Here is a 27,990-nt window from a genome sequence, read left to right as displayed (position 1 = left end):
CTTAGCATACAAAAGACGATTGACAATTGGTGTTCAATGTCGGCCAAAAAAATTGAAATAAAAACGGATATGATATTGGATATATTCAGTCAGCTTCACAAATTCCTTTCGCTCTTTGGCAAGTTTCGTTCCGTTTCGTTTCGCCTCTCCGATTCAAAGGTAAAGCTTCAGTCTTTCCATCTCAATTTTCGCTCTCCCTTGATTCTCCTTTGTCAATTGCAACGTAGAACAAACCCTAAAACTTAAATCCCATAGCACGGACAATTTTCGATTCTCTGTTTCAAAAAGCTCGAAATTGTTATGTAATTTGTTGTAATCGCGACTCGATTCTATTGCATTAATTTCTGCTCTCTGGTTGTAATTAGACATTTTATTAGGAGTTCTAAAAACCCTAGAATTTGAATTACATTGTTGAGTTATCGAACCCCTTTTAAGTTTAATAACAGTAGGGTTTTGTATTGATCGAAAATTCGATTTATTTCAAGTAATTTGTGTGTTATTGTTTTGTGGGTGTCGTAGTTTCTGAGAGTTTTGATTTAGTTTGTCTCTTTAGGGTTTGATCTTGGAATTTCAAGATGCCTGCTACAGCGGGAAGGGTTCGCATGCCCGCGAACAATCGGGTACACAGTAGTGCCGCCCTTCAGACCCACGGTATATGGCAGAGTGCAATTGGGTATGACCCCTATGCACCCAACAAAGATGACACCAAGAGCACTGCGCAACCCAATGTGTCGAACGATGAACCGGATGGTGAGAATGCATATGCTAGCTTCCAGGGCCTCCTTGCGCTTGCCCGTATAACTGGGTCCAGCGCTGACGAGACTCGTGGGTCTTGCAGCAGGTGCGGCCGTGTTGGGCACCTCAAGTTTCAGTGCAGGAACTTTCTGAGTGTTACGGAAGATAAGGAGAGAGAGCCTGAAGGGATTCAGGGTGATGTTGCATCAGAATTGGCTAGGTTGAAGAGGAAGATTGGTAGGACCAGTGGTAAAAATGTCGAAGAGAGTGAGGAGAGTGAGGATGAGGATGAAGACAGTGAGAGCGAGGATTCGGATTATGATTCAGAGATTGAGAAGATCATTGCTCAAAAAAATGGGTTAAAGGTTGGTAAAAAGGAGAAGTCGAAAAAGAAGAATGATGATTCAGATGATGATGGGTCAGATTCAGATTCTGGGAAGAGGAAGAAGAGAGGAAGGTCGAAGAAGAGGAGGAGCAGCAAGAGGAAATATGCTGATGATTCAGATGATTCAGATGAAGGTAGGAAGAGAAAAAGGAAGGAGAAGCGTAGGAAGAGGGATGAGTCCTCGGATGAGGATGGTGAGCGTCGGCGGCAGCATAGGAAAAGTAGGAAGGAGAAGAGGAGGAGGAGAAGTCATCGGCATTCAGATGATTCTGAATCTGATTCGTCTGATGATTCTCGTAGACACCGCAGTCGGAGGAGCAGGAAGGCAGCAACACCATCTGATTCTGATGATGATTCACGGGTAGGTAGGGGCAGGAAGCGGTCTGAGAAGAAAAGCAGCAAACGCCTTCACAAGGATGATGAGTAAATCTATCTAGGAATGGATTTGAACTGTGTACACCAGCACGTCATTGAATTCTATGTAGTATATGCTTTTGCAACCTTTGTATTGCTTCTGTTAATTTGCTCGGACAAGCTTCTGTTGCGTTTGGATCTTTTGCCTTCTGGGATGAAACTGTCACTTTGCTGATTCAGAAGTTGGAATTTATCTGGTAATGTGTATTTAATCTTGTGCGATTTCTGTTAAAAGTGTCTACACTTCATACCGTGTGATCATGTATGCATCTTTTTCTCATTACCTATCGTTTATCAGTTGTGATTGTTTCGATGTGTTTTTCTATGATTGCGTATTTAGTTTAGAAGGTTCTCTATTTTTATCTTTGTTGAATTAGGGTTTGTTTTGAAGGTTCTGTATTTTAATCTTTGTCAAATTAGGGTTCTTTGTCGCTCTAGATTGTTTCTGACAATCTTCTAGTTTATATGCAAGCATACAACATTGTTTTTAGCACTTCAAAATTATACATTTGTGAAGATATTTTGCATCATCTTATGTAGAATTGTTATCTTATTGCCATTTTTCTCAGCTCTAAATGTCATGTAAAATCCAGGCACGCTGCATTCGTCGACATTCATCACCTTGTGCGTGTGTTAGTTCCATTGTATTAAAATACTCACCTCGGGGCGCGCCTAGGCGGCCTCGGAGGCTGGACGTGTGGGTTGCCGCCTCAGTTTTGCAAGAGTGGACGGAAGGTGTCGCCGGAGTGCACCCACGCGGCGGCGGCACACCTTAAGGCGTCATAGGCGTTTTTTTCCCCTATTTTGGGCCCAATTTTTTGAAAAATAAAATACCCAAACTAACCCCCTTGTACCCCTTCCCACCGTCATCGTCTCTCTGCGTTTTTTCCCGATTTACCCTCTCTCGCGCGCGACAGGCGACAACCGCTACACCAGCCTTCGGCAGCACCTGCCGCCAGCCTTCAACAGCATCGTCGCCACACGCCAGCGACAGCACCGCAACACCCAAATGCCCAATTTTAACGATTTGGGTTTCTGAATCCTGATTTTGATATTTTTTTTATATAATATGCGTGTGATGTGTTTTCTTGTGTATTATAAATTTATAATTAGTATTGCCATGCATTATAATTATATAATATATAGTTCCATTGATTAATGAATTTGGATGATATTATCTTTTGAATGTCAATAGATTTGGTTAATAGTACATTTTGAATGGTAAATTGATAATAGATGTTTGTTTTACAAAGTATTATTTTTGGGAATTGATATTAGCATTCTAAAAATCTTATTTTGCACTCCAAACTTACTATAATTAGAAAGAAAAATACACTTGTAAAGAGTGTAAAATGAAATTTGTGAAGTGCTAATAACAGTTCATATATATAATATAAAACATATATATTAGAAATTTAAGGCGCCTCACGTCTAGGCAGGACTATCCATGGGACGTCTCGCCTTTTAGTACATTGGTTAGTTCACATTTCATATGACCTGTTCGGAAGCTTTAATGGAAGAGCATTGAGATTAAACCTTTTGGCCGGGATTTCGTCTCCAAATTATACATTTTTCTTTGAATTGAAGGGAACTAAATTAAGTAAATCTATGCTCCAATTATCAAAAGAAAGCAATTTATTGATCACATTAAGGAAGTCAAGGATTGCTATGCGGCTTGGATTAGTAACAGTAAAAACTATAATCTGACGGCAACTTACAGATCCCGTGTTTCTGCATAATACAAATTTTCTGTTTTCCCTTGGATAAGAAACACGAAATCATGAAAAATGGGTACGACTACCACTTGCCATTTTTTATGTAAGAAGGGGGAGATTCTCCAAGAAAAAAAAGGCACCAACAGGCTAAGACGGGATTGAAGGCGCGCTCTCTACCTCTTGCCGATTTGATGACTAATCTTGTGTTGCAGCTCCCTGGTTGAGCTCTGCAAACCTCATGCCAACACGCATGGAATGCTTTAGGAACTTCTCGGCACATCGCCTGACACAGGTTTCCTCTTGCTTCTGCAGCGATTTGTGCTTAAAGGTGTCGACACAATCATTGAAGCATCTCTCAACAAGTGAGTTATACATCCTCAAACTGCAAGCAAACACATACTGTAAGCGGGTTGGTCCTGTCCTTTACAATCACAATGGCATCAGAAAAGCTCATTCAAACAAATCCTATGCAGAAACTAGGCAAAACACTATCTCAAGACTACGGGAACAGTTCTTTTTCTTACAAATAAGCATCCAACTTAGAAGCCAGGTACCAAGAAAGAATACCTTTATTACGAAAAAACAAGTAAACATAAAATGGAACAGAACAAGCTGTACAAAGTCCGAAAGGAATCACACAATTTGTTGTAGAAATGCCTAAATGAAAAAACGGAGAAAGAACAAGCCGTACACGCTTATGACAGAAGGTACAAGATAATTTCTTACGGTTAAAAGCAACAAGGTTCAGGTTAACCAGTATCTCAACTAATTTTCTTTTTATTAATTGGGTAAAACTCATTCACTCGGGAATTCACACCATTTGCATCAACACAACTAATGTAGTTCCCAAAACGTCCAGAAGCAACACACATAAGTTGCACTGGTTTTAAGGAGAACTTCTATGTGGCTTCACAATAAGAGTGTTCACAAAATTAAACCAAGTGACCCACATCGTACAAAAAGGAATTGTGAAGCAACAAATCTGAGTCGATCAAATGCCTTGACATTCCATGCTCTTCACAAAGATACTAAGGCCTCGTTTAGTGCCTAGGACTCGAATGGGTTGGACAACTCACAAGATTCATAACACGTAATAATGTAGTTCCCAAAACGTCCAGAAGCAACACACAGTTTGTTGCACTGGTTTTAAGGAGAACTTATATATGGCTTCACAAAAAGAGTTTTCACAAAATTAAACCAAGTGAACCACATCCTACAGAAAGGAATTGTGAAGCAACAAATCTGAGTCAATCCAATGCCTTGATATTTCATACTCCTAACAAAGATACTAAGGCCACGTTTAGTGCATTGGACTTGAATGGATTGGACAACTCACTTATTGAGGGAATTTGAAGGAGTCAATGGAGACCGACTTCAAAATTTTATTCAGGTAGAAGATGGATGCATTAGGAGGGAAATTGTTCCCTTCCAATCCCGACAAAATGGTTGTAAGTTAATTCCCTTATGGTATGCTTAGACTTTAGATTCAATTGTTAAAAATGCACTACAAGAACACTACCAATAAACTACACAAGCACTACAAAAGCTACTACTAAAACACAAGAAATGCACTACAAAGGGACTAAACAAAGGAATCTCAAACAACACCTCTCATTTCAAGTTCTTAAAAATGTATTGCATCTAGTCGTTTTCAAGTCCCTCTATCTAAATTATCCAAGCAGCCCCAATTATAAACTAAACGTGGCCTAAAAAACAAACATTTCAGTAGGAATCTAACCCCAACCGAAAACACGAGGCATTGCGTTACAGAGAACAGATTGAAGCAGGCCAAAGAATTGCCAACTGACCTACCATCCAATATATTAAAAATGCAAAAACAAAAGCCAACCAAGATCTAAGACATCAATCGTGCACTACCAAAAATTCTACTGTAAACCCACAAACCCTCATCTCATAAATTGGAAAAATTTGCAAACTTTGATGGCTATATTTTTACTACGAAGAACCAAATTTCGAATTTTTCATCATATTATTGACCTGAAATTCACATAATTTAATAACCCGATGAGAAATTTTACGAATTCGAAGTGGAAATTAAGCCAATGAATCAGAGAGAGAGAGAGAGAGAGAGATGACCTGTCGCGGATCTGGAGCTGGTCGATCATGGTGGCCATTCTCATCTTATCTTCCTCTGGAAGTGAATCCAGATCTCCTATCATGCTCTTGTCCATCCCGGATTGTATCGAATTTCTAAGATTTCAGCTTAATTGCCTCACTCTCTGGGGAAAATGAGGAAGTTAGGTTAGGGTTTATGGAACAGAGTTCGCGCAGTAGATCTCTGTCTTTATAGGGAGGTAAAACCCTAGACTCCTTCTTGTCCATCCCAGAAACGTGTAACGGCACCGTTTAGCCACTTCGTCTTCTTAGCCGTTGGATTTTTAGGATGCTATGGGGAATTTAGAAATTGGGTGCCTCACAATTTTTGTTGTGATTAAAGTGGATATTTTGTATTTATCCTATGTATTTAAACTATTTATGAAAAAAAAAGTGGCCATTGAACCGGAAAATGGGGCCGGTCCGACTTGGAGAAAACTCAAAAATGCAAGAACTTGTCTTTGATTAGACCCGTTTGGTTCCCGGTTTTTTACTTTAAAATATAGTCGGACCGGTTATATATATAGTTAATTTTTTTTAACGTACCTTAATTTACATATGTTATTGTTGAAAACTTACATAAAATTGGTTTACTCCCACGTAGTGTCTCAATCTAATGATACAATAAGTGTTGAAAACTTTACATATCTTATTAGTTTTATTGAAACGGGACACCTTAGTGACAGTGAACTCGTTCAATGTAAATTATTCTCTTGTCACTATACAGCCTGCACAAATTGTAGAACTAGTTGCACAAAAGCTCCTTCATTCTCTCTCTTCACCACTTTTTTTTTTTTTTGAACAAACGATATTATCTACACAAAGATGAGGAGGTGGCCTCACAATGAGCTAGCAATATTGTAGTTCAAATTCATCTTTGGTAGGAATCGAACCTAAGACCTCTCACTTACAAATAAAGAGAAATACTGCTAGACTATAGTATTAAGTGGCTTCACCACTTAAAAACATAGGTATGAAAATAAATGAGTGATGAGAAGGAATGGGTATGGTATGAATGACCTCGCTATATTAACGAGATACCTTAATTTTCCTAGTATATGCCATACCCAAAAAATATGAGACCCGCCTATTCTTTGGTTGTTAGTTAACACATGTTTCTGAATGATACTCATATTCCTTCTAACTCTTTGTAAGTAAACATCCACTAGGGTTTTGTCCAATTTAAGCTAGGGATCCATAATATTTTATATTTTGAGTAAACATGCCCTTAAGGGTGTGTTGGTTACACCAGATTATCTTGGACTAGATTAGCTTTAGGGACTAAGTTAGACTGATTTAAAATAAACTAAGCTCGACTAACTTAGTAAAGCGTTTGAAGTAGTGCTAGACAAAGAATGAAGATAATCAAAACTCTAATGTTATATTGTTTTGATTCATACGTATTGGCAAGTATAAACGGGGCCCAATATAGGGTTTCGTTGTTTAGAACGTCTCTAGAGCGTCTGACATGAATTATAAGACATTTCTCACCACGTTTTGAACATAACTAATATTTATTATTCATTTTCTTTTTCTTCTAATGAAATACAAGTTGGGTTGGGATCTAAAACTAACAAGGCAAATTCTAAATCAAAAATTGCAATCAACAAGTAACGATGTAGCAATTAGAAAGTCCAAACCTTAACGTTCTCCCTAAGTTAAGCTGACACATTGATTAAGCAACAGTTACAACTTCAATTCACTCATTTAATTCTCACTTGCAATCAAAGCAAATACCACTTTTAGCGTTGACACGTTCACATGCACACCATTGAACTTGATCCACGGGCACCACCTGATGCAATTGATGCTGCGTTGCATCTTCCGTGATAGGAGTTTTAACAAAATACTTTGATATGGTTTATTTTAATAAAAAATAATATTTTAATTCTAAAAAATCAATCATAATATTATTAACTTACAATATTTTTTTATTTTTTTAATTAAAATTTCAAATCATTTTTATTAATTTTCATTTTCGTAAATCCATCTATCTCCATAAAATAAAATATCACAATATCATCCAAAACCCCACCAATTTGTGATTTGTCACCATTTTGTTAGTCACACTGCAAACACGGAGCAGAGAGAGGAGAGAGAGAGGAGAAGAAAATGCCGAGAAGCAGTTTCGCAGGGTCGTTAACAGGGCCGAAGGTCGACGTGATGATCGACTTGGGCAACCCCTTCTTCAACCACACCGTCGACGGCTTCTTGAAGATCGGAACCGTACGCTCCTTTTTTTTTTCAAATTTATTTTTATTTACCGTCAACATTTTTTTTTTTTTTTTTTTTTTAAAGTTCTGGGTTTTGTTTGATCTTTGGAATGGAAGCTTTGGAATCAAACGGGGTCGTTTTGGTTGGTTTGGTTTCAGGTCGCTGCTACCAGAGTTGTTGCAGAGGATGCTTTCTCGGCGGCCAAGAAAGGTACCGCTATCTATCATTATTGCAGTCCAACTGTTTGGTTCCCGAGAAACGCTGAGAAAATGCGAGTGGGAAAGTATTAACTTTCATATGCTCATCATATTGTGATGTACTCTGTACTCTGATGGTGATGACTGTATTTATTGCGGTTGTTGAATGAGAATTTTGGTTCTTGGTGATTTTTGCAGGGAGAATTTCAAGTCACGATTTTGAGCACACTGTGAGTAACCAGACCAATCCCTTGTTTAATTAAGTCCCGTTTTCAATTTTGTTGGTTCCTTGAATGATCTAGGATTTGTTGCTACTCTTAATCGACGTTGAGCTTGAAAATTTCCTGTTTTGAAACTCATCCCCCTTCGATTGTAAGTGTTGTGCTCGATAATCTTGCTCGTTTCGATAGGATGAGCGCTGTTTATATAAGCGCTGAGGTCTAGTTAACTTTGTTTGGTATGGTTGTGCTCGGACTTTGGGCCCCTTGTAACCGGAAAAAATATTAGTAGCTACTTTCAGTTAGTTCAGCATCTTCAGTTGTTGCTCAATTGATTTTGTTTAGTAAGATCTATCGATTTGTTTAAGAGTTGATCGGTTGTTTGTTCATAGAAGAAAGCTGGGGTATAACACAATTTACTAATCCTGCTAATTGAGAGTACGGTCTTTGCAGTTGAAGAAGATGTGTAAAGAAGGTGCATATTGGGGTAAGTTGTGTTGTTTTTCATTGTGAGTTAGATGTATGTACGTCTGGATGAGATTATGCTCAGCTTCCGGGAGAATTGCTTCGGCTTCCCTACTTTTGAAAATGGAGGACTGCAGCAACAATTTCTTCTTGTTACACTGACAGGAACCATTGCTGGAGTGTACGTGGGAGCAGAGTATGGTATTGAGAGGGTCCGTGGACACAGAGACTGGGTATGTTTGTTCTACTTCTAGTCTCTAGATAGGTAGTTCTACTCTATGAGCTGTTTAGGAAAGGGCTAAATAATTTGGTTTTCGGCTGAAAAATTCGAACATCTATGTTCCACAGAAACCTGTTGAGCGTAAGTTTTCATGCTCATTCATCTTAGTTTGCACATGGAGCTTCTAGATTTGGGAAATTGTTTCAGATTGTCTACTTGCTAATCTAAAAACTCTGAACCTCTATGTTCCCTAGATCCTCCTTTTTCCATAATTTGGGTAATTGTTCGTTTTCAGTATGCGCAAGTAGCTTCTAAAGTTACCTTTAGGATGTTGTGCTTAGTATTTTTCTTGTGAAAGGAGCTCAGGTCGAACCAAATGCATTCCAATTCAAGTATTCAATGACTTATTTATCCCAGGACTAAGTTCGAATCGTTGAAACATGATTTTGGAACTGTCAAAGAGTTCTTGTTTCCTACTCGACTCTGTTAATTGTCAGTTTGTCACAAAGCTTCAAGCATGCCATTCCAAGCTCATTTTTATTTAATTTTGGATTTCAACTGGAACTTCTGCATCTGCCAACTCCTGTTTTGATATCCTGCAGAAGAATGCCATGCTCGGTGGTGCATTGACAGGGGCTCTAGTATCTGCAGCCAGCCACAAGAACACGGATAAAGTTCTGGTGGATGCAATTACAGGAGGTGCCATTGCAACCGCTGTGGAATTCATTAACTATCTCACCTGAACATGGACGTGATATTCTACCGGATCTCTCTGTAGATCCCGAAGAACTATGTAGTAAGGTTCTTGTGTCATCTTCCTTATGAATAAGTAGCATTGTATAAAGAATGTTCAAGGGTTCTTCATGTAAACTACTGAAGGTTTTGATACAATGGATTATGAATCTTCTAATTTTATCATTCTTGAGCAATATGTTGTATTCACCGAAGAACAAATTGAAATTATCTGTGCATAACGACCGGAAAAGCATTCAAACTTCAAGATCATCAAATTCAATGAGTAACCGATGCCCTGTTCATCTTATTATTTTCCATTTACAAAATTGATAAACATGTTGTGCAAGAATGAATATAAATGCATCAGAACACCTTAGAAGTTACAACTATGTTACAAATCGGAATCAGGTTTGAAACCGCTCGGCAAGTTTCATCAGACTATAGGTTTCTGCAACCGGCCTGGCTCCTCCGAGAATCCTCTTCAAAGGTTTGAAACATAAACTTTGGCTTTCACATAAGCCTTAATCAAAGTGTTGTATACAAAAGTATGTCTTGAATACTTGGCTTTTGCAAGTTCATCGAACAACTTCTCAGCATTCCCTACATCACCCTTCTCAGCAAAACCCTCGATTATCGAAAGAGTGGTCTCCAACCATGGGGCAGAATTCCTCACCACGTTGCTCATCATCGAACTCATCCGCAACTCTAGAGTCTTAATGGCTTCCTCTACCAGTCCTGCTTTTAAGCAACCCAAAGCAAGATGCCGGAAAGTTATGGCATTTGGTTGGCACCCAACCGTCTTTATCTCCCTGAAAAACGTTGGATGCTTTATCGATTAGGCCATGCTTGGCATAGACAGATATCATAGAATTGAACTGCTCAGTGGTTTTCAGCCCTTTTACTGACTTCATCTCCAACCAAAGTTCTTCAGCTCGGTTGAGTTGTCCGATTCTACCAAACGCTTCAACTGCCAGCACGTAACTTTTAGACCTAGCATGGGGGAGTTCTTTCAGTAAGCCCCAAGTTTTCTCTAACTGCTTCTCCTTCCCTAAATACCCATACAACATAATCAAAACATCTAATGTTGACCAGTTATCACTCGTAACTGACTTCTCCAAGGCATCAACATACACTTCAGCGGCCGCATACAACCTTGCCACTGCATGGGCAGTAGCTATGATGCAGTAAGATATCAGAGTATACCATCATCAATCCCTCTATTGAGTATTGAGTATTGGAGGAGCTTCTTCTTGCCTTGCTCCTTGACTATTGGAGGAGCATTAAAACACAGGTGTGTGTGTGTGTTTTGTTAACGTAAGAGATAAACGACATAAGAACATCCGTCTTTCTATTTTTTTGGGCTTTTTCTAACCCATCAATTTCTTTTGAGTCAACCAAATAGTAGTCCCGGCTTGCAACTTATGTTGTGAGGTATTGTTGTCTGAAAAATTAAGTACGCATGTATATTTTATGTGTGTGCGCGTGCACACCTCCGCATGATGTTAATATCTGTGGATCATCTATATATATATATACGTAGATGTATGTGTGTGTGTGTCTGTTGTTATCTGCGACATACCATTTCTATGCAGGTTCTGAAAGTTATTCATGAGCTTTATAAGCACATTTCATAATTTAAGCTGTCTGTTTTTGGTTCTTTTTCATTAGGTCATTAGCTACTGAATGATGGAGAAACGAGGACCATGCCACTGATTTTGGGGTTTTGCAGGGAGTGCTGATGTACTGATTTTCTGGGATTTTTTTTGTCCTTGCAGGATTTTTGGTCTTTGAAATGGTACGTGCTGTTTTTAACGTTTTCGTTCCCACGTGTTCCGTTCTTCGTTGTTTTGATTCTCATTTTTCAGTGTTCGGTAAGGGAAATTTTTAAAAATAGTTGTAGTTTTTTGAGAAAGTTGGCATTTTTAGTTATATTCTCTGTTTAATCCCAAATGTAAGACTGGAAAATAATTGAAATGATGTTTTTTTTTTTTTAAACTCCTTTTAATTTTTTTTTTTCTGGGATTTAAAACCATCTTTTCCCGATTGGTTATAAGGGTTATGTTCTCTATAATTGGTTCCCCTAATTTTGATTAGTTTTAAGTTTTGTCTTCTGTGCTGTAATGAGAGATTTCTGTTGGCCTTCGGATTTCGGCATGGGAAAGTTCACTTGTTTGGCTAATTAGATTACGTATGACTACGATTCTTTATTTAATTGTTTTGTTTGCATTCGGGTGTGATGATCTAAATTTTATATGTTTGGAATTATTCACTTAAAGCACCAATTTGTTACATTCAAGTCTCCACCCCACATTTCACAAGTTCAAATTCCATGGAAGTCGGTTCTGCAGATTGTGTCTGCAATTAGATTAGAGATCAACCGCTCTTTTATTATCATGCGAAAGATTGCTTTTGGGAAGGATCTGAAGCAGTTCCTCTCCGTATGTTTACTCTCTGTATGTTTATTGCCATGTAGCTCTATCTTTTCTAATTGATGGTGTTCATGTTACATTGCGATTCATGATGATGAATTAATTGTTTCTCGATTTGTAATTGTTTGTAAATAATGTGGCATATTTGAATTGCAATCTGTGTTTGTATGAAAGGGATGGCATATCATGTTGCTGACTTAATTGTTTATGTTTTTCATATTTGTGATGGTGTTATGAGCGATTAAGTGATTGTTGACCTGTGACTTTGTTTGGAGCTCAAATTTTGTGAACATTTACATTGGATTGTATTGCATTTGGTTTGATGTTGTTTTGGTCGACAATGCAGGTATAGGAGAAACAAAGAGGATGACACTTACAAGTGCCCCTCCCCCATCAACCTTCTTCAAATTTGGATCACAAGAAGGGAGCAACATAGGTACTGATCATGGTGTTCATAGGTACTGATCATGGTGTTTTCCTTCTTCATTTGGACATGGTTAATGTAAATAATTGGACAAAAGAGCCAAAATCACTGATAATATATATATATATATATATATATATATATGTATGTATGTATGTATGTATATGTATGTATGTATGCATGTATGGGTTACACAGATGCTCAGACATGCCACCCAAGCCTAAGCATTAGGAAAAGTTTGTTCCCCTTGGTGATAGAATTTGACATCTTTCAATACACGATGTAGGTATATTGTCAATAACAAAGTTGGGATTGTTTTTATTTTTTTATTTTTAAACAAATGATATTATCTTCTTTCGGTCTACAATGGATGTACATTCCATTGGCAACTCCCGTTCTTACATCTTAATTTCCATGTAATTTTTTTTTTTCGATTTAATTGGGTTCGCAAAATTTGGAATTTCGGTGTTGATTTTGGTGTTTATGTCAATCTGGGTTTGAAATTTGAGTTCTTGGCAATCGGAATTTTAGCAAATTTTGTAGAATCTGTTAAAGGGGTTTATGTTTAAGACGAGAGTAGTGCGGGCTCTTTCTTGTAGTGAAATATGTATCTGTGAATGTGGTTTTGTGGGATTTTCTGAGCATTAATTCATTGCCAGGTGCTGTTATCCAGATTGTATCTTTTTTTGTGGAAATGATTTATAGCTCATGCGGCTTATGGTTTGAAAACCTGTAGCGGAGTGCGGGCACTTTTGCTGGTTTGATCTAAATTAATAGGTGAATATTTTTGTCCTGCAACTTTTCGTTTCAGTTCGATTGAACAATTAGTTCGCAACATGCTGTCGTGTGTTGTCTATCCTCTGGTATGAAGTTGAAAATTGCAGTGTCTTTATCCCTTTGATTCACCCACTGTAAGCCTACTTAGCTCCAGCTGAAGCCATTCAAGTCAAACTGTCTGTAGATTGAAGTTTACTTTTATTTTTAGAAATGTTCGTTAATTTTTAAAAATTTCAGCATAAATCAATTGAAACGAACTACAATTTGATGATTGAATGCAGGAAAAATGCAGTGGAGAGCCTTTTCTCGCTCTCAAATCCAACGAATCGCGCTGGACCACCAGTCCATCCGCACCACCAACGTTCCTCCGCTTTACTAAAGGTAAGCGATCCATCCTCCACTAAATTTCAAATATTTGGGGGGTTTTGTTTCCTTTTCAATACCAATCAGGTAATCAATCTGCATGAATGGGTTTGATAGAGTGAAGCCCTGTGGACCGGATTGGAGTGGCCTATGCGAGCATGGAGATTGTTTCTCTGCTCATTAGAGGTTGGCCGTTATTGACCCTGCTTCTGGTGATCAATCTCTCTACAGTGAAGACAAATCAATTGTTGTCGCGGTAGGGTCGCGTCATACATTTTTTTATTTTATGTGGTTTAATTTATTGAATATTTGAAAAAATAGATAAAGTTTAAATTTTTAATTATTGATATGATGCATATGTTGATTGGTGATTTTGTTGGATTCACTCAGCTCAAATATATGTTATCTGAATTGCTACATTTCAAAATGTGATTCCGTTTCCTACCACCATTTTCCCCACTTTCTATGGAAATTATTCATGCTCACAACAGATGCATTCAACCTCCGTAGCGAAGTGTGAGCACATTTTCTAATTAAACAAAAAACACAATGCTTAAAATTTAGTCAAAAAATTTCACTTTCTTCTTTTTATCAATTTTCTCAGTAGTAAATTATAGCAATGATCTCTTAACTTTAACTCAATTGGAGTTATGGTCCCTCAACTCTAATCCAACTGGAGAAATGGTCCCGCAACTGTAACCCAATTGGAGAAATGGTTCCTCAATTTTAATCTAATTGTAGCAATGCTCATTCCAACATAACTCATTTTGACAAAATTCTGACAAAGTTGACGAAAAGAACCATAGTTATACGTTTGGATGAGTTGAGGGATCCTAATTTTAGCAATGATCATTCTAACTTAACTCATTTTGACAAAATTCTGACGAAGTTGACAAAAAAAACCATAGCTACACATTTTGATGAGTTGAGGGATCACTGATAATGGATTTTGAGTTGAAGGACTATTGCTCTAATTTAATTAAAATTAAAAGACTATTGCTACAATTTACTCATTTTCTCAGCAACTAAAAGACTACTAATTTATACAATATGCAACCAAATAAATCTACCCATTAGAAAAAGAGAATTTTAACGAAAAACTCTCGGTAGTGTTCACTTTACGAAAAATCATATTTTTACACTAAAAAACCAATCATAGTACTATTTATTTTACATTTTATTTTACCCATATCGTTAAACCTCAAAGTTTTCAAATCATTTTCATTACTTTTCTTTTAGAAAAATGAACGTAGAAAAAAATTAATTTTATCCTTATTCTTAAAACTCAAAGTTTTCAAACATTTTTTATTAGTTTTTTTTTAGAAAAATGAATGCAAAAGAGAGAGAGATAAAGAGAGAGAGAGAGAGAGAGACCTCAAGAGCGCGTTTATTGAGCTTCAGCTTCCTGAGGCGGTTGATGGCGTGAAAGACGTCACCGCTGTGAATAGGAAAGCCATCACCCATCCAGCTCTGGAAAGCAGACCCAACTGGCTCTTTGTTCTGCAGCTTCTCAATCCTGTAAGATAAGCACGAACTGGGTTCTGCTTGTTTGGACTCGATGATTGTCTCGGGAAAATCATTTTCTGTTTGGGTGCAGAGAAAATATCTGAAGCCAGATGAAATTATGGGCAGAAAAATGTGGGACATAAACTGTTCGACGATTTGCCTGAATGAGAGTGCTCTGTATCACAAGGTGCAGAGTTTTTATACTTTCATTGAGAAAGTAAATGCATCGGGTGCCTGGTAATGCTAAAATTTCCGGCTCATGTACTTAAGGGCGGCCTGGCCTCCAATGAGAAGCCCAAAAGAAATAAATAGGTTTGTTTTTCAGGTGAATGAGAAAACGTTTGAGTCGCTTGATTGTGTGACTTGACGTTTCACTTTTTACGTACAAAATAGGTTTTCATTTTTTATTCAATTAATTATATAAAACAATGAAATCTTACAAATATTGGCTTTAACTGTTAACCTTAATGGGTTCTCGTATTTAGACAAAGACTCAACTTGTGTAAACTTTTTATTTAGACACACACAAAGTTTGTAATAATAATAATAATAATAATCATAATCATAAATTGAGGGCCCCTTCGGAGTGGGAGGCTCTAGGTAGCCCGCATACTTCGACTATCCTTAAGGCTGGCCTACACAAGTAATTCCATAGTCTTCGTTCGTTTGCAACTTTGTTAAAGCATCTCCAAGAAATGTAGCAATTGAGTAGCACCATTCATTTGCTATGCCACTCTTTTTTCTTTTTTTTGGAAAAGATTTGCTATGCCACTTAGGAGAAACGCATTTTGAACGGATGGCAACCCAAAAATGCATCAAATTCCAACCCTAAAGAAAGCAGAACAACAAACGCATATATTTAAGAAAACTTGCAACATACAAAGGCAGCCACAAAGCAAATCAGAAAAACCTAGCTAGCTCTCTCTCTCTAGCTAGAAGATCATCGATTTGCAGAACAAATGGCAGTCCTATTATTTTACAATAAACTCTAAACCCCAAACTGGACACTTCAACTTTTACAGGTTTACAGATCAAATGGCAGTCCTATTATTCCAATTCTGGTTACCTCAGAAAAAGTCAGAAGATAGGAACAAGACCATTACTAATTTACTACTGCCCTAATAGTTAGTGGCTTGTTACTTGTTAAATAATGGAGCAAGGGTCTAACTCAAAAGGCGATATAGTGTTACAATATAATATCGTTTTTTTTATTTGTAAGTGAGAGGTTTTAGGTTGGATTATCGTCAAAGGTAAATTTGAATCACATTATTGATAGCCCAGTATAAGGTTAGCCCACCCCCTCACTTTAGTATAAATAATATCGTTTGTTTAAAAAATAAATAAAAAAAAGAAAAAAAAGTCAACTCAAAGGAGCTCTCAATCGTTCATGTCCACTACAATTTCATTTATCATTTCCTAACCCAAACACACAACAAAGTAAAACCCACAAGAAATTGAGGTAAACAAACACATAAATTAAGAAAGATGTAACATAAAAATAATTAAGGTTGCCACAGGACACAAAGCAAATCCCATGGCTAATCTTATTTTACAGTAAGTTCTAAAACCAAGCTTTTGCAGTCTTCTTCTTATTTATTATAGAGACCATCACAGCTTTCTTCTTTGAGTCTGGATATTGGCTTGCTTCGATCATTTGTGGCAGCCACATGAGCTGCAGCTGCAGCTTGAGCCACACTTGCAGTCATTCTCTGCTCCATATCTCATCTCAGACCCCTCAGAGAACCTGCAATAATAATAGTAATAACAATAATATAGTCATTTTTGTTCCTTAATTAGAGAGAGATTATTAGCACTCCTGAAAAATCATTTTGCAATCTTTGGAGAGTATTTTTACCTTGTATTTTTATATTTAATTAACCAAGGTTAAAACAACAATTGCCTTATAAAAACTTACATCTTCACAGGTGCAACTCCGGCAATGATAGTTTCAGTGGAAGTGGTCTCTGAGTAGCTCATATCAGGGTGCATGCCACACCTACACGTATATACATATATATAGAGAACATTATTATTAGGAAAAATATCTAAGCAAAGTAATCAGTTCATAGTTAAGAATATAATTAGGAATTATGGAGAATGATTATATATATATATACTGGTCAGGGGAATAGAAGAATTACTTGCAGCCACTGCCGCACTTGCAGTCACTGCCACAGCTACAATTGCAAGACATTTTCTTTAAAAGATGGTATAAGGATAAGGAGAAGATTGCTGTAGTTCTGGGAATTGAATTCACTCAAAGCCTGGGATGAGTTTTCTTGTGAGGGTCTCAACTGCTATTTATAGTGCAAGTGAAGGCTGAAGCGGTTGAAATCCACCGTACACGTGGATCAATCCTGGATATCTAAGCAAAATTATTAAAGTTCATAGAGATTACTTGCCATCACCAATAATCCACAATACTTTAAACTTTTCTTAAACACTGAGATTTAGTGTTACTAATATTTAAATGGTAACATGTTTGTGTCTATAAATGTCACAATTTAATTAATTATCAAACACAATCTAAACTTAATTTTTTGATAAATGATTATTTGTTTTAGTGATACTCAATTTCTATATTATATTTAAAGAGGAAATTGAGTTTAGTTGTTGAATCAAACAAGCAAAGCTTAAAAGTTAAACAAAAGTACAGTATCAATGTTTAAAATAGAAAGTTAAGGATCTTATTTCTTATCATTCATGTGCACCACTCAAATTCAATTCCATCAACTTATTTTTTTTGGGGAGGAATTCTTTCATTTTATTGATAGTATATAGTCCGGTCGTTCAATCAAAAAGTTTCTTTGCAAAAAATGGGGAGGAATTCTTTCATTTTATTGATAGTATATAGTCCGGTCGTTCAATCAAAAAGTTTCTTTGCAAAAAAAGGCAATGGGCATCCACCAAGTTGTTTCCGTATAAAAGTGTGTAGGTAAAAACCTTTTGTATTGAACTAGAAACTAGGAGTCCCTTTGAAGTTTCAATTACCAATTGATTTTTAGTTTTTACATTTTGTGCTTGAAATATAGGAAACTTTAGGGAGGAAGGGGCAGATGCAGAAGATTGGTGTGACAGAAGATAGGAAATTAAAGAACAATCAATGAAACCAAATCTTGAAAATGAAAACAACTTAAAAGTCAATTTTAGTTTTCTTTTTGTATTTCTTTCCTTGAATTCTTATGTATTTCTTCAGCGTTATCTTCCTTCTTCCACTCTTCCATGTCCCTCCCTTCTTCTTTGCATTCCCCCTCTATCACTAACAAAAAAGAAAAACTTAAGTACATAACATAATAATTATCAAAACAACCCTAAGTTGTTTGATTACATGGCTTATTTGATATCCTGAAGTTCTCTTCAAGTCAACTGATAGGGATTTTTACCACCTGCAAAAGTAGGGATAAAAACACTTAAAAATATTTGCAAGAGTACAAGGTTGTCGTAGTATAGCAGCTCAAGTAAGATCGTTTCCACATGGATTGAATGAATAATTTGTATTTAAAACCAACTCTTAATTAATTATTTAAAACAAAATTTGAAAAATGTTGATTTTAGAATTTAAAATAATAAAAACGAATATAAATTAAAAACAATTAAATTAATCAACTAGAAACCAATTTAAAGAAAATCAATTTGTAAAAGCCCTAGGGTTCAGCTGTCACCTTAACAATCCAACGTAATTCTTCCAATTACTGGAACCTCCAACATAGAACGTATATCTAACATGCAAACCGTCCGGACGTTCGGATCAAATATGAACATGAGGGACTCATTAAGTTTTATGAAAACCCTTCGAAAAACCATGCAACCCTTAAGACGTGATGTTCATCTTAAGTGAAATTACAATTATTAATCACAAGAACCCAGCGCCAATTTTAGGGAACCTTCCGACCAAAATTGCATCAAATTACTTTTATAAATATCCTAATGGTGATTAGGCATTAAGATAGTTAGACAGTTTAAAACAGTGATCAATAATTCAAAACATGCATGCATAATATCATAAGTAAATTGAAAAGAAACTACATATTCTTGCTAAGGCTCAAGGCTTCGTCCTAGCAAAAGAAATTAGTTACGAACAATCATAAAACAAAATATTATTGAGAATAAGAATAGAAAACACCTAAACTTGAATTGTCAAAGGATTGTGCGTCTCCTCCTCTCCTCTCTAAAACCCTAATGGCTAAATATCTTTATTTATACTACTATAAAATAAAACCCTAAAAGGTCTTAGAATAAAACAAGGAAACATAATAAAATAATAAAACAGGAAACAAAAGGTTTCATATTTGAACTAAAATTCGGACTTCTCAGAAAATCAGATTTTTGACCAACTAAATCAGCCCCGATTTGGTCCCAAAATGTCTCTTTTGAAAGCTTAAGTCGTCCCCTACAAATCCTTGGAAGGAATCTTCCTCAAAATTTACCATTTTAACCTCCAAAATATCCAAAACGTCCAAAAATGTCAATTTGAGAAAGCTGCGCGTTGGGCCTTTATCTCATTGCCACAGTCAAACGGCTTGGTAGAAAAATCTGGAATTTTGATACAATCATCTTGAAATACTCAAAAATATTCTCCAATTGGAATCACTCCAAAATTCATCCATTTGATCACTCTGTGCTCCAGAGGAAGTTGAATGTCCTACATTAAAAATATATAACAAAGAATCAAAATTTTACCAAAATAATCAATAAACTATAACTAAGAAGAGGGTAAAATATATGGTATAATATGGACTCATCATCAACTAACCTAGTCCTAGTTGTAGTAATTAAGTAATAATTGATAAGATATGGCCAAAGAGTGACATAAAGAATCCATAGAAATATCAGTCCCTTATTCCTGGGATAGATCGCCACCAAAACATACACGAATAATTGACAAAGTGGTCATTTTCTGTTGGTGAATTCCTAAGAGCAATATAATGTAATTTTTGTCAGTGGATAAACTAACAATTGTCAATTGTAAATAATGGTAATTGTCCACAAGTTTCTTTTGGTTAATTGTCCTAAGTTTGGTTCATGGCATCTTATTAAGAAGGGATGAAGTCTGCTGCTTAATTAACAGACAAATCAAACGTGCACATCCAAGTGAAGAAAAAAACACATTTGAAATGTTCTTGTCTGGGTCCCTAATTCATTAGTGTCTAATAGTTTCTTACAGAAAAATAAATTTGGCCCCTTTGGAATCTATCCCTCCATGATCTCGTAAAGTGTCACTAGTAGAAAAAATAGCTTGTTCGACGATATTTTGCGCGATGAACAATATTTCGTCGTGCAAGACGTACTTGAGCGACAAAAAATCAACTTTGTCACTCAAAATTGAGTGACGAATAATCTCTGGCGTCGCATAAAGTGAGCAAAAACTTGCACGACGAAATGGAGAATTTGCGGGACCAATAATTCGTCATGCAAGTTCCTATCAGTTTTGACCATTTACTACAGGTTAGTCCGAGGAATTAATACCGCATTTAATACAGGTGTTTGCGCGACAAAGGATTCATCGCGCAAAGGTCCTAACCCACCTATAAATATTCGTTTCTGCTGTCCTAATTCTTCACAATTCTATTATCCTTATTCTTCAAAATTTTGTTCGTGCTAGGATGGCGGATAAGAACAAGAGTGAGACTGTACGTGATGTCAACCCGCATGATTTAAGAGATCATTTTCAGTTTGCGCATGCGATCACTATAGCCATGGGGAATAATTGTCCCACTACTGAGTGGCGTTCTTGGGAAGATGTACCTGGGAATGTGAAGAAGGCTGTGATGGATGAAGTATTAGTGAGTATATTATTCTTGATGGATTAATAATTAAGCTTGTGAAATTCTTAGTTATATGTTGAAATTAATTATATGCATATATGTGTAACAGTGTAAGTATACTCTTGATGATGATACGAACGAACATTTGATGAAGTTGACGGATAATGCGTTAGAGGGAGGTTACAACCGATGGCGTTATGAAGTGTTGTGGAATGGACCAGGATCATCCAAATACTAGTTTTAAATTTATGTTTTGGATGACAATATTTAAATTTAAGGTGTTTTTTTATGTTACGTATTCAGACTTAATTATGTTTCAATTCATGTTGGTTTTTTTATTGAAACCTAATGTGAGCACCCTATCCTCGGTTTATATGTGTTTACAATCTTCAATGAATATTGTACGTATACTAAGAATAATTGTCACATCCCAGCCCGGGGCGGATCACTTCCCGGGCCCGCTCCACCACCGTAGCACGATATTGTCCGCTTTGGGCTTACCATTCCCTCACGGTTTTGTTTTTGGGAACTCACAAGCAACTTCCCAGTGGGTCACCCATCATGGGATTGCTCTAGCCTCATTCTCGCTTAACTTCGGAGTTCCTACGGAACCCGAAGCTAGTGAGCTTCCAAAAGGCCTCGTGCTAGGTAGAGATGGGAATATACATATAAGGATTACTCCCCTGGGCGATGTGGGATGTCACAATCCACCCCCTTAGGGGCTCGACGTCCTCGTCGGCACACACGCGACCAGGGTTAGGCTCTGATACCAAATTATCACATCTCGGCCCGGGGCGGATCACTTTCCGGGCCGCTCCACCATCGTAGCACGATATTGTCCACTTTGGGCTTACCATTCCCTCGCGGTTTTGTTTTTGGGAACTCACGAGCAACTTCCCAGTGGGTCACCCATCATGGGATTGCTCTAGCCTCTTTCTCGCTTAACTTCGGAGTTTCTACGGAACCCGAAGCCAGTGAGCTCCCAAAAGGCCTCGTGCTAGGTAGGGATTGGAATATACATTTGAGGATCACTCCCCTGGGCGATGTGGGATGTCACAATCCACCCCCTTTAGGGGCCCGACGTCCTCGTCGACACACCACGACCAGGGTTAGGCTCTGATACCAAATTATCACATCCCGGCCCGGGGCGGATCACACGATATTGTCCGCTTTGGGCTTACCATTCCCTCACGGTTTTGTTTTTGGGAACTCACGAGCAACTTCCTAGTGGGTCACCCATCATGGGATTGCTCTAGCCTCCTTCTCGCTTAACTTCGGAGTTCCTACGGAACCCGAAGCCAGTGAGCTCCCAAAAGGCCTCGTGCTAGGTAGGGATTGGAATATACATTTAAGGATCACTCCCCTGGGCGATGTGGGATGTCACAATAATTGTATGGATTAAGTAATTAGTTATATATAGACTAAATATTTAAGGCATTAATTATTTATAGAATAATATTTCAGGTATTAATTATTTATAGAATAAATATTTAAGGTATTATATTTAATACCTTAAATATTTATTCTAAAAATAATTAATATTTTATTCGTCGTGCAAAAATTTGGATGAGGCATACACCGAATTTAAGTATGACATTGGGAATTTGGTGCGAAGGGATTGTTCTGCCGAGTTTGAGTCTTGGAAAAAAGTCCATGAGGAGTTGAAGAAGTCCATGCTGGGAGAGTAATCGATAGGTTTGGTAAATAATGAACAATTATTTTTGTTAAAACATAATATTTTTTAAATTACTAATTTGTTGTTACTGGCATTAATGTAGGTTCATTGGGATGTTGATGAAACCAATGAGAAGGAATGGATTTATGTGGATGGGCTTTTCAAGCAGAGTTTTCGGCAGTGGAAGTTTGATGTGTTGCGGGCGGAGGATTAAAGTTGATGAGGGGTGTCGTTTTTTTTTTATTTTTTTTTATAGGATTTTGTGGACTTTATATTTAATTTAATGAATAAATATATGTAATGTGGATGAGTATTAATATTTACATTAATTATAATTTCTATTTGGGATAGTAAATTAGTTTTGTTAATTAATTTAATGTTTAATTAGGTTTGAGTTTTTTATTTATAATAAAATAAAATTTTACAATATATACAAATAAAAAAATAGAAAAAAATTACAAAAATATGCATTGCGCGATGATACATTCATTCGTCGCGCAATGTGTTGAAAAGAATAAATTGTAAAGTAAAGGACATAAAATAAATAAATGGTAAACTTGAGTGACGAATACTTCTTTGTTCATCGCGCAAAATCATTCTTCCAAAGTGAACTTTTTAATCTGGATTCAGCCATGTGCAGAGGCAAACTGCAAAAAAAATTGCAGATTGTGCCTATGCACTCATCCCTTCGATTTTGCTCAATCCGTCATCCGTCATTTTCATTTTCTCTCAATTTCATCATCTAATACTCCCTCTATTTTCTTCTTTTGGTTGATCGAGCTATCTCGATGTGTCTGGTAAGCCTTTTTTGTCGTTACGGTAAAAGTATTAATGTAAATTCATACTAACGCCATTAATTTCATTGTCTATAGGGATATTATGTGTGATTAGCGATTGGTGGAGAATGATTGAGAAGGTATTTTCTTCGTTTTATTTTTTAAACATATAAAACTAATTAAATTATGTTGAACTTAATTTGTATTGTTTATATTGTGTTGCGAAATTATATTTATATTACGTTGTTAAATTTGTACGTGACGTACAAATATATGTTGTGATGTACGGAGTTAATTGAAAATAACTTCGTACTTGTTTTTTATTTTAGTAAAACTTAGTTTCCCGTTCGAGGATTAGTTGGATTTCGCGCATGGATGCGAAAGCATGAATACGGTCTAATTAATTCTTGAATTGTCCCATATTTGGACAGTTTGTGAATGCACAATTATGACGTGTAGTTTATGTTTGAAGGATTAGATTTCAATTATCGAGATTTCGGTGTCATCTATGTATGTTCTTTGGTTATACACTTGAAGAACTGTATCGAGATGCTGCCAAAATTCATCAACGTCGAAATCTAATATGATGTAGCTGTGAATTACGTGACATGATTATGCATTCCCGAATGGGATAGGGCCCTTATCGAAGGGATAAGGTGACATTATCATTTTGTATGAAGTTGTTGTGATTGTTGTATTATTATTGTGGTTCTAGGAATTATGGACAGGACGTGGATACTGAACCCGAATAGATGCGCGGACGAATACTTGGATGGACTCAAGGATTTTATTGACTTTGCACGTACACACAACCCGGGTACAACTAGAATCCGGTGTCCTTGTAGGAGGTGTAACAACACGTTAAGGGAGACAATTGAAAATGTTCGATTTCATTTAGAAATGGAATGATTGAGACGTATAATACTTGGAACCATTGGATAATGTTGAACCTATTGTGGATCCTAATGAACAAGTCATGGATATTATAAATGATGCTTTTCCATTTGCATCGACAAACACCAATCAGGAAGGAGAAGATGAGGTGCCTACACCAATGGACAATGCAGAGTCCGAACAATATGAAAAACTATTAAAAAATGCCAACTAAGAGTTATACCTAGGGTGCAAGACTTTTCCGTTCTCACGGCCATTGTGGAACTAATGCATGGAAAAATAAAGCATCGTATGTCAAACCAGTGTTTCGATTACTTTTTGGGGGTTTTCAAGAATGCTTCTAAAGGACAATTGTTTGTCGAAAGACCATAGACACGTGCAAAAGGTGTTGAATGGTCTTGGATTGGGTTATGAAAAAATTCACGCTTGCAAAAACAATTGTATTTTATTCTACAAAAAGAATAAAGCATTGGATAAATGCCTTGTATGCAATGAGTCGAGATTCAAAATGACATCTCAGAATAGAATGACTAAGATCCCACAAAAAGTTAAGCGTTATCTGCCCCTGAAACTTAGGTTATAGCGATTGTATATGTCGACGCATACTGCCACATACATGAGATGACATAAGGAAAAACGGGTAGACGACAATGTGATGCGGCATCCTGTAGATGGGGAGGCATGGAAAAAGTTTAATCGAACGTTCCCCGAGTTTGTTTTTTATTCTCGTAACGTTAGATTGGGACTTGCCACTAACGGATTTAATCCGTTTGGGGTTTTAAACCAACACTACAGTACTTCGCTGATTTTCGTATAATTTTCCGCCATGGAAGTGTATGAAAAAAAATACATGATGATGACTCTATTGATAACTGAAGATCCTGGTAAGTCAATCGATGTATACTTACCGCCGTTGGCAGATAAGCTAAAAGATTTATGGACACACAGTGTGCGCATATACGATAAATGTACTAGCATAACATTCACTTTGCGGGCTGCAGTGATGTGGACTGTGAACGATTTCCCTGCATATGCAATGGTTTCTGGGTGGAGCACTAGGGGTTATATGGCATGCCCTGTATGTAAGGAAGACGTAACATCTAGTTGGCACGCCGAAAAAGTTTGTTACCTTGGTCATCGAAAATGGTCGCCTTGGGACCACGAGTGGCGAGAGAAGGATAACGAGTTTGACAAGGAGAAAGAGCATCGCCTCAGACCCAGAGAATGGTTTGGTGCTCAGATTTTGGAACTGAATGCACAAATTTATGTTTTTTGAGCTCCCGTATTGGTCCAAACTAAAATTGAGACACAACCTCGATGTTATGCATGTTGAGAAAAATGTATTTGACACATTGGTCGGCACAATTCTAGATATTAAGGGCAAGACAAAAGACACGATCAAAACTCGTCTTGATTTGGAACGAATGGGAATATGACGAGGTTTAAGGATGAATAGGGACAATGATAAAGTCAGAAGGGATCTTGCATTTTTTTTTTCAATGAAACTGAATGACAAGAAAGAATTTTTAAAGTTTTTATCGTCTATAAAGTTTCCCAATGGGTATGCTTCAAATATTGCTCGTTGCATGAACGTTGACGAGGGTAAATTAGCTGGCCTAAAGAGTCATGGCTGCCGTGTGGTTCTGCAACACCTACTTCATGTGGGAATTCAACATCTCTTGCTAGCCGATATAGTGAAACCAATCATGTTGTTGTCCAGTTTTTTTTTTTGCAATTGACTTCAAGACCGTTGCAAAAAAACGGACGTTAATCAGTTGCACCATGACATTGTGCAAGTTCTATGCAAGTTTGAGATGATATTTCCTCCAACTTTCTTCACAAGTATGATACACATGATGGTTCACTTACCAAAGGAGGCATTACTTAATAGACCAATCAACTTTCGATGGATGTATCCAATAGAAAGGTATATATTCCTCGTCTTTTTTATTAATCAAATAAATATATTACGATTAGTAATATGTGTATCGTATTGTTTTCTTTTGGCAGACTTCTTGAAGACTTGAGGAAAAGTGTACAAAACAAAGCGAAGCTCGAATGATCCATTATACAAGCTTGGGTGGCATATGAGGCACTTACATTTTGTGGAATGTATTTAAAAGATGTTGAGATAACTTTCAATCGTCCTCCTCGCCATAATAACAGGGGTGTGAGAAAGGAGAAACTTTCAGTTTTTGCCCAAATCGCTCGACCATTCGGAGATCTAATTTGTGGCGAGTCGTTTTCCAAGAAGGACTTGGAGGTAGCACATTGGTTCATACTCAACAATTGTGATGAGACACTGTCATACCTAGACGAGCATGAAAATAAGATAAAGCAGGCACATCCTTCGCATTTGTATGCCAAGAAACACCATGAATTGTTTCTGCAGTGGTTTGTCGAATATGTAAGTTTGAAGTGTTTTGTATTTGACATATATAATGTACCAATTAAGTTGCTCGAACTAACAAATTTAAATTTTTGTCTAATATTAGGTGAATCAACTGAAAGCATCGAATTCCCCCACTTACACTGAAGAGTTATATAACTTGGCGTTCGGACCAATTCGCATTGAATTGTACTCGGGTTTGTTGGAAATGTGCCCTAAAACCAATCATATGATGATACTTTATGGACATTTCACATGTTAAACTAATCTAGTTTAATATTAAGGGCAAACATTATTGTTTGAGCCGTCTCATATAAATGTTATATGCTTAAACGATAAGTCCAAGGAATATGTGATTGGAAGAATACGATCTAAAGAAGTTAGATTCATGAGACCATTCTTTCGTTGACACATCCTAAACGTTCCTGATCATAGGATTGTCAATTGGGCATTGACAGTCCGTTAAGATCAGTACGTGCTATGTCTTCTCTCAGGGAGAGTGACTAGTCTCGAGTCATTGGTGTGTGTGACATCAAGACAAGTACGTAGGTGCTCAATAGAGAATGAGTTCACTGAACACGATCAACGAAGAGTTCTCATATTCATGTCACATGAGAACTCATGGTTGGGATAATGCAAATTAGTCTTTTGACCTGAGGCATCACAGTTGTCTTGTGGTTAGGTCCTTAATCTTTGATTATGTCAAAGTCACTCCATCAGGAGGGTGTCCAAGGCATCGTTGGGGTTAAGCCACTTAGCCATGGAGGCAAGTGAATGCGCAACAAGGGATCTCTAACCTTCAAACTGTTTGAGGGAGAATACTCTATGATATGATTTTGAATCTTTGGCCAAAGTATGAATGAGATTTAGGAATGTGTTCCAAATCACATTCAAGGTAATCATATAAGCACAAGACTCACATTGGATAGTAGACATGAATAAACTATCAAACCAAACAATGTGGTCAAGAGTATTGTATTAGAGAAAGACCGTATTGCATTTGTAATCCTAAAACTGAATAGGTTCTCCACCTCTTCTGATTAGCTTGGGTAACCATGACATGCTGCTAGGCGTCAACCATGGTTTGTGGAAGCCCTAAAAGTGTATTATCACTAACGAGAGAATTGAAAGTAAGTTTCAATTCACAATCGATTAGAAAGAGTTTTAATCGCCCACTGCCTCGCTAAAAGGAACCTAATGGATCGTTCACCGAGTAAGGTAGAGTTTGAAGAAACAACGGAGATGAGTAAGAATAATTAAATGGTTTAATTGTTTATCTAAGGCTAGGATTAATTAATATGTTAATTAATCAAACGAATAAGTTCGTTAAAGACCTCGGGTTAGTTTTGGGCCGCAAGGCCCAATGGGATTTGAATGTCAAGCCCATTAACTCAAGTTGTATGACAACTTGAATAAACAAAGGGCTTGAAAGCCCAATAAACCCTATAGGCTTGCCATGTTAGAAGAATAGGGCTTTTGGTCCATTAGGTCACTTATTTGAAGGGACTATATAAAGGACTTTATAGCCTAAAATTTACATATGGTAATTTTTGGGGAAAGGATGAGAACACAAGCTCTC

General features: G+C 37.0%; 4 protein-coding genes and 1 pseudogene across 5 annotated transcripts; 2 read left to right on the top strand and 3 right to left on the bottom strand.

Annotated features, from left to right (window-relative positions):
• Position 1: 1 nt before the first annotated feature.
• Positions 2-1,746, top strand: LOC103933436 (CAX-interacting protein 4). 2 transcript variants are annotated; one of them, XM_009343133.3, is made up of 2 exons: positions 2-159; positions 554-1,746. In XM_009343133.3, exon 2 carries the CDS (start codon positions 576-578, stop codon positions 1,545-1,547), a length of 972 nt encoding a protein of 323 aa, XP_009341408.1. In that variant the 5' UTR covers positions 2-159; positions 554-575; the 3' UTR covers positions 1,548-1,746. The 2 variants fall into 2 exon arrangements, with proteins under 2 accessions (XP_009341408.1, XP_009341409.1); XM_009343134.3 differs by having other exon boundaries at positions 10-159; positions 541-1,746.
• A 1,405-nt stretch (positions 1,747-3,151) lies between these two features.
• Positions 3,152-5,559, bottom strand: LOC103933433 (mitochondrial import inner membrane translocase subunit Tim9). The gene is made up of 2 exons (XM_009343132.3): positions 5,347-5,559; positions 3,152-3,631 (listed from the first exon to the last, which is right to left on the bottom strand). Exons 1-2 carry the CDS (start codon positions 5,439-5,441, stop codon positions 3,445-3,447), a joined length of 282 nt encoding a protein of 93 aa, XP_009341407.1. The 5' UTR covers positions 5,442-5,559; the 3' UTR covers positions 3,152-3,444.
• Positions 5,560-7,408: 1,849 nt separating this feature from the next.
• LOC103933432 (outer envelope pore protein 16, chloroplastic-like) lies at positions 7,409-9,596 on the top strand. The gene is made up of 6 exons (XM_009343131.3): positions 7,409-7,590; positions 7,737-7,788; positions 7,974-8,005; positions 8,447-8,480; positions 8,624-8,691; positions 9,281-9,596. The coding sequence occupies exons 1-6, from the start codon at positions 7,477-7,479 to the stop codon at positions 9,419-9,421; spliced, it is 441 nt and encodes a 146-aa protein (XP_009341406.1). The 5' UTR covers positions 7,409-7,476; the 3' UTR covers positions 9,422-9,596.
• A 125-nt stretch (positions 9,597-9,721) lies between these two features.
• On the bottom strand, positions 9,722-15,053 carry LOC103954353 (annotated as a pseudogene).
• A 1,230-nt stretch (positions 15,054-16,283) lies between these two features.
• On the bottom strand, positions 16,284-17,194 carry LOC103933430 (metallothionein-like protein type 2). Its single transcript, XM_009343130.3, has 3 exons — positions 17,054-17,194; positions 16,828-16,908; positions 16,284-16,656 (listed from the first exon to the last, which is right to left on the bottom strand). The coding sequence occupies exons 1-3, from the start codon at positions 17,104-17,106 to the stop codon at positions 16,563-16,565; spliced, it is 228 nt and encodes a 75-aa protein (XP_009341405.1). The 5' UTR covers positions 17,107-17,194; the 3' UTR covers positions 16,284-16,562.
• Between the last annotated feature and the right edge of the window lie 10,796 nt (positions 17,195-27,990).

This window comes from the organism of the source record quoted next, unplaced genomic scaffold, assembly GCF_019419815.1.
Source record: "Pyrus x bretschneideri cultivar Hongxiangsu unplaced genomic scaffold, Pyrus_bretschneideri_v1 Contig5, whole genome shotgun sequence".
In the NCBI taxonomy this organism is placed as follows: Eukaryota; Viridiplantae; Streptophyta; class Magnoliopsida; order Rosales; family Rosaceae; genus Pyrus; species Pyrus x bretschneideri.
This window is presented reverse-complemented; position numbering and strand designations above follow the sequence as displayed.

Bases quoted from the DNA above. Each gene is read 5' to 3' on its own strand.
- LOC103933436 (XM_009343133.3), top strand. From the start codon at position 576: ATGCCTGCTACAGCGGGAAGGGTTCGCATGCCCGCGAACAATCGGGTA.
- LOC103933433 (XM_009343132.3), bottom strand. From the start codon at position 5,441: ATGGACAAGAGCATGATAGGAGATCTGGATTCACTTCCAGAGGAAGAT. The intron at 3,632-5,346 runs GTCATCTCTCTC...GTTTGCTTGCAG, and splicing joins CAGCTCCAGATCCGCGACAG to TTTGAGGATGTATAACTCAC.
- LOC103933432 (XM_009343131.3), top strand. From the start codon at position 7,477: ATGCCGAGAAGCAGTTTCGCAGGGTCGTTAACAGGGCCGAAGGTCGAC. The intron at 7,789-7,973 runs GTACCGCTATCT...TGATTTTTGCAG, and splicing joins TTTCTCGGCGGCCAAGAAAG to GGAGAATTTCAAGTCACGAT. The intron at 8,692-9,280 runs GTATGTTTGTTC...GATATCCTGCAG, and splicing joins TCCGTGGACACAGAGACTGG to AAGAATGCCATGCTCGGTGG.
- LOC103933430 (XM_009343130.3), bottom strand. From the start codon at position 17,106: ATGTCTTGCAATTGTAGCTGTGGCAGTGACTGCAAGTGCGGCAGTGGC. The intron at 16,909-17,053 runs GTAATTCTTCTA...ATATACGTGTAG, and splicing joins AAGTGCGGCAGTGGCTGCAA to GTGTGGCATGCACCCTGATA. The intron at 16,657-16,827 runs GTAAGTTTTTAT...TTATTATTGCAG, and splicing joins GGAGTTGCACCTGTGAAGAT to GTTCTCTGAGGGGTCTGAGA.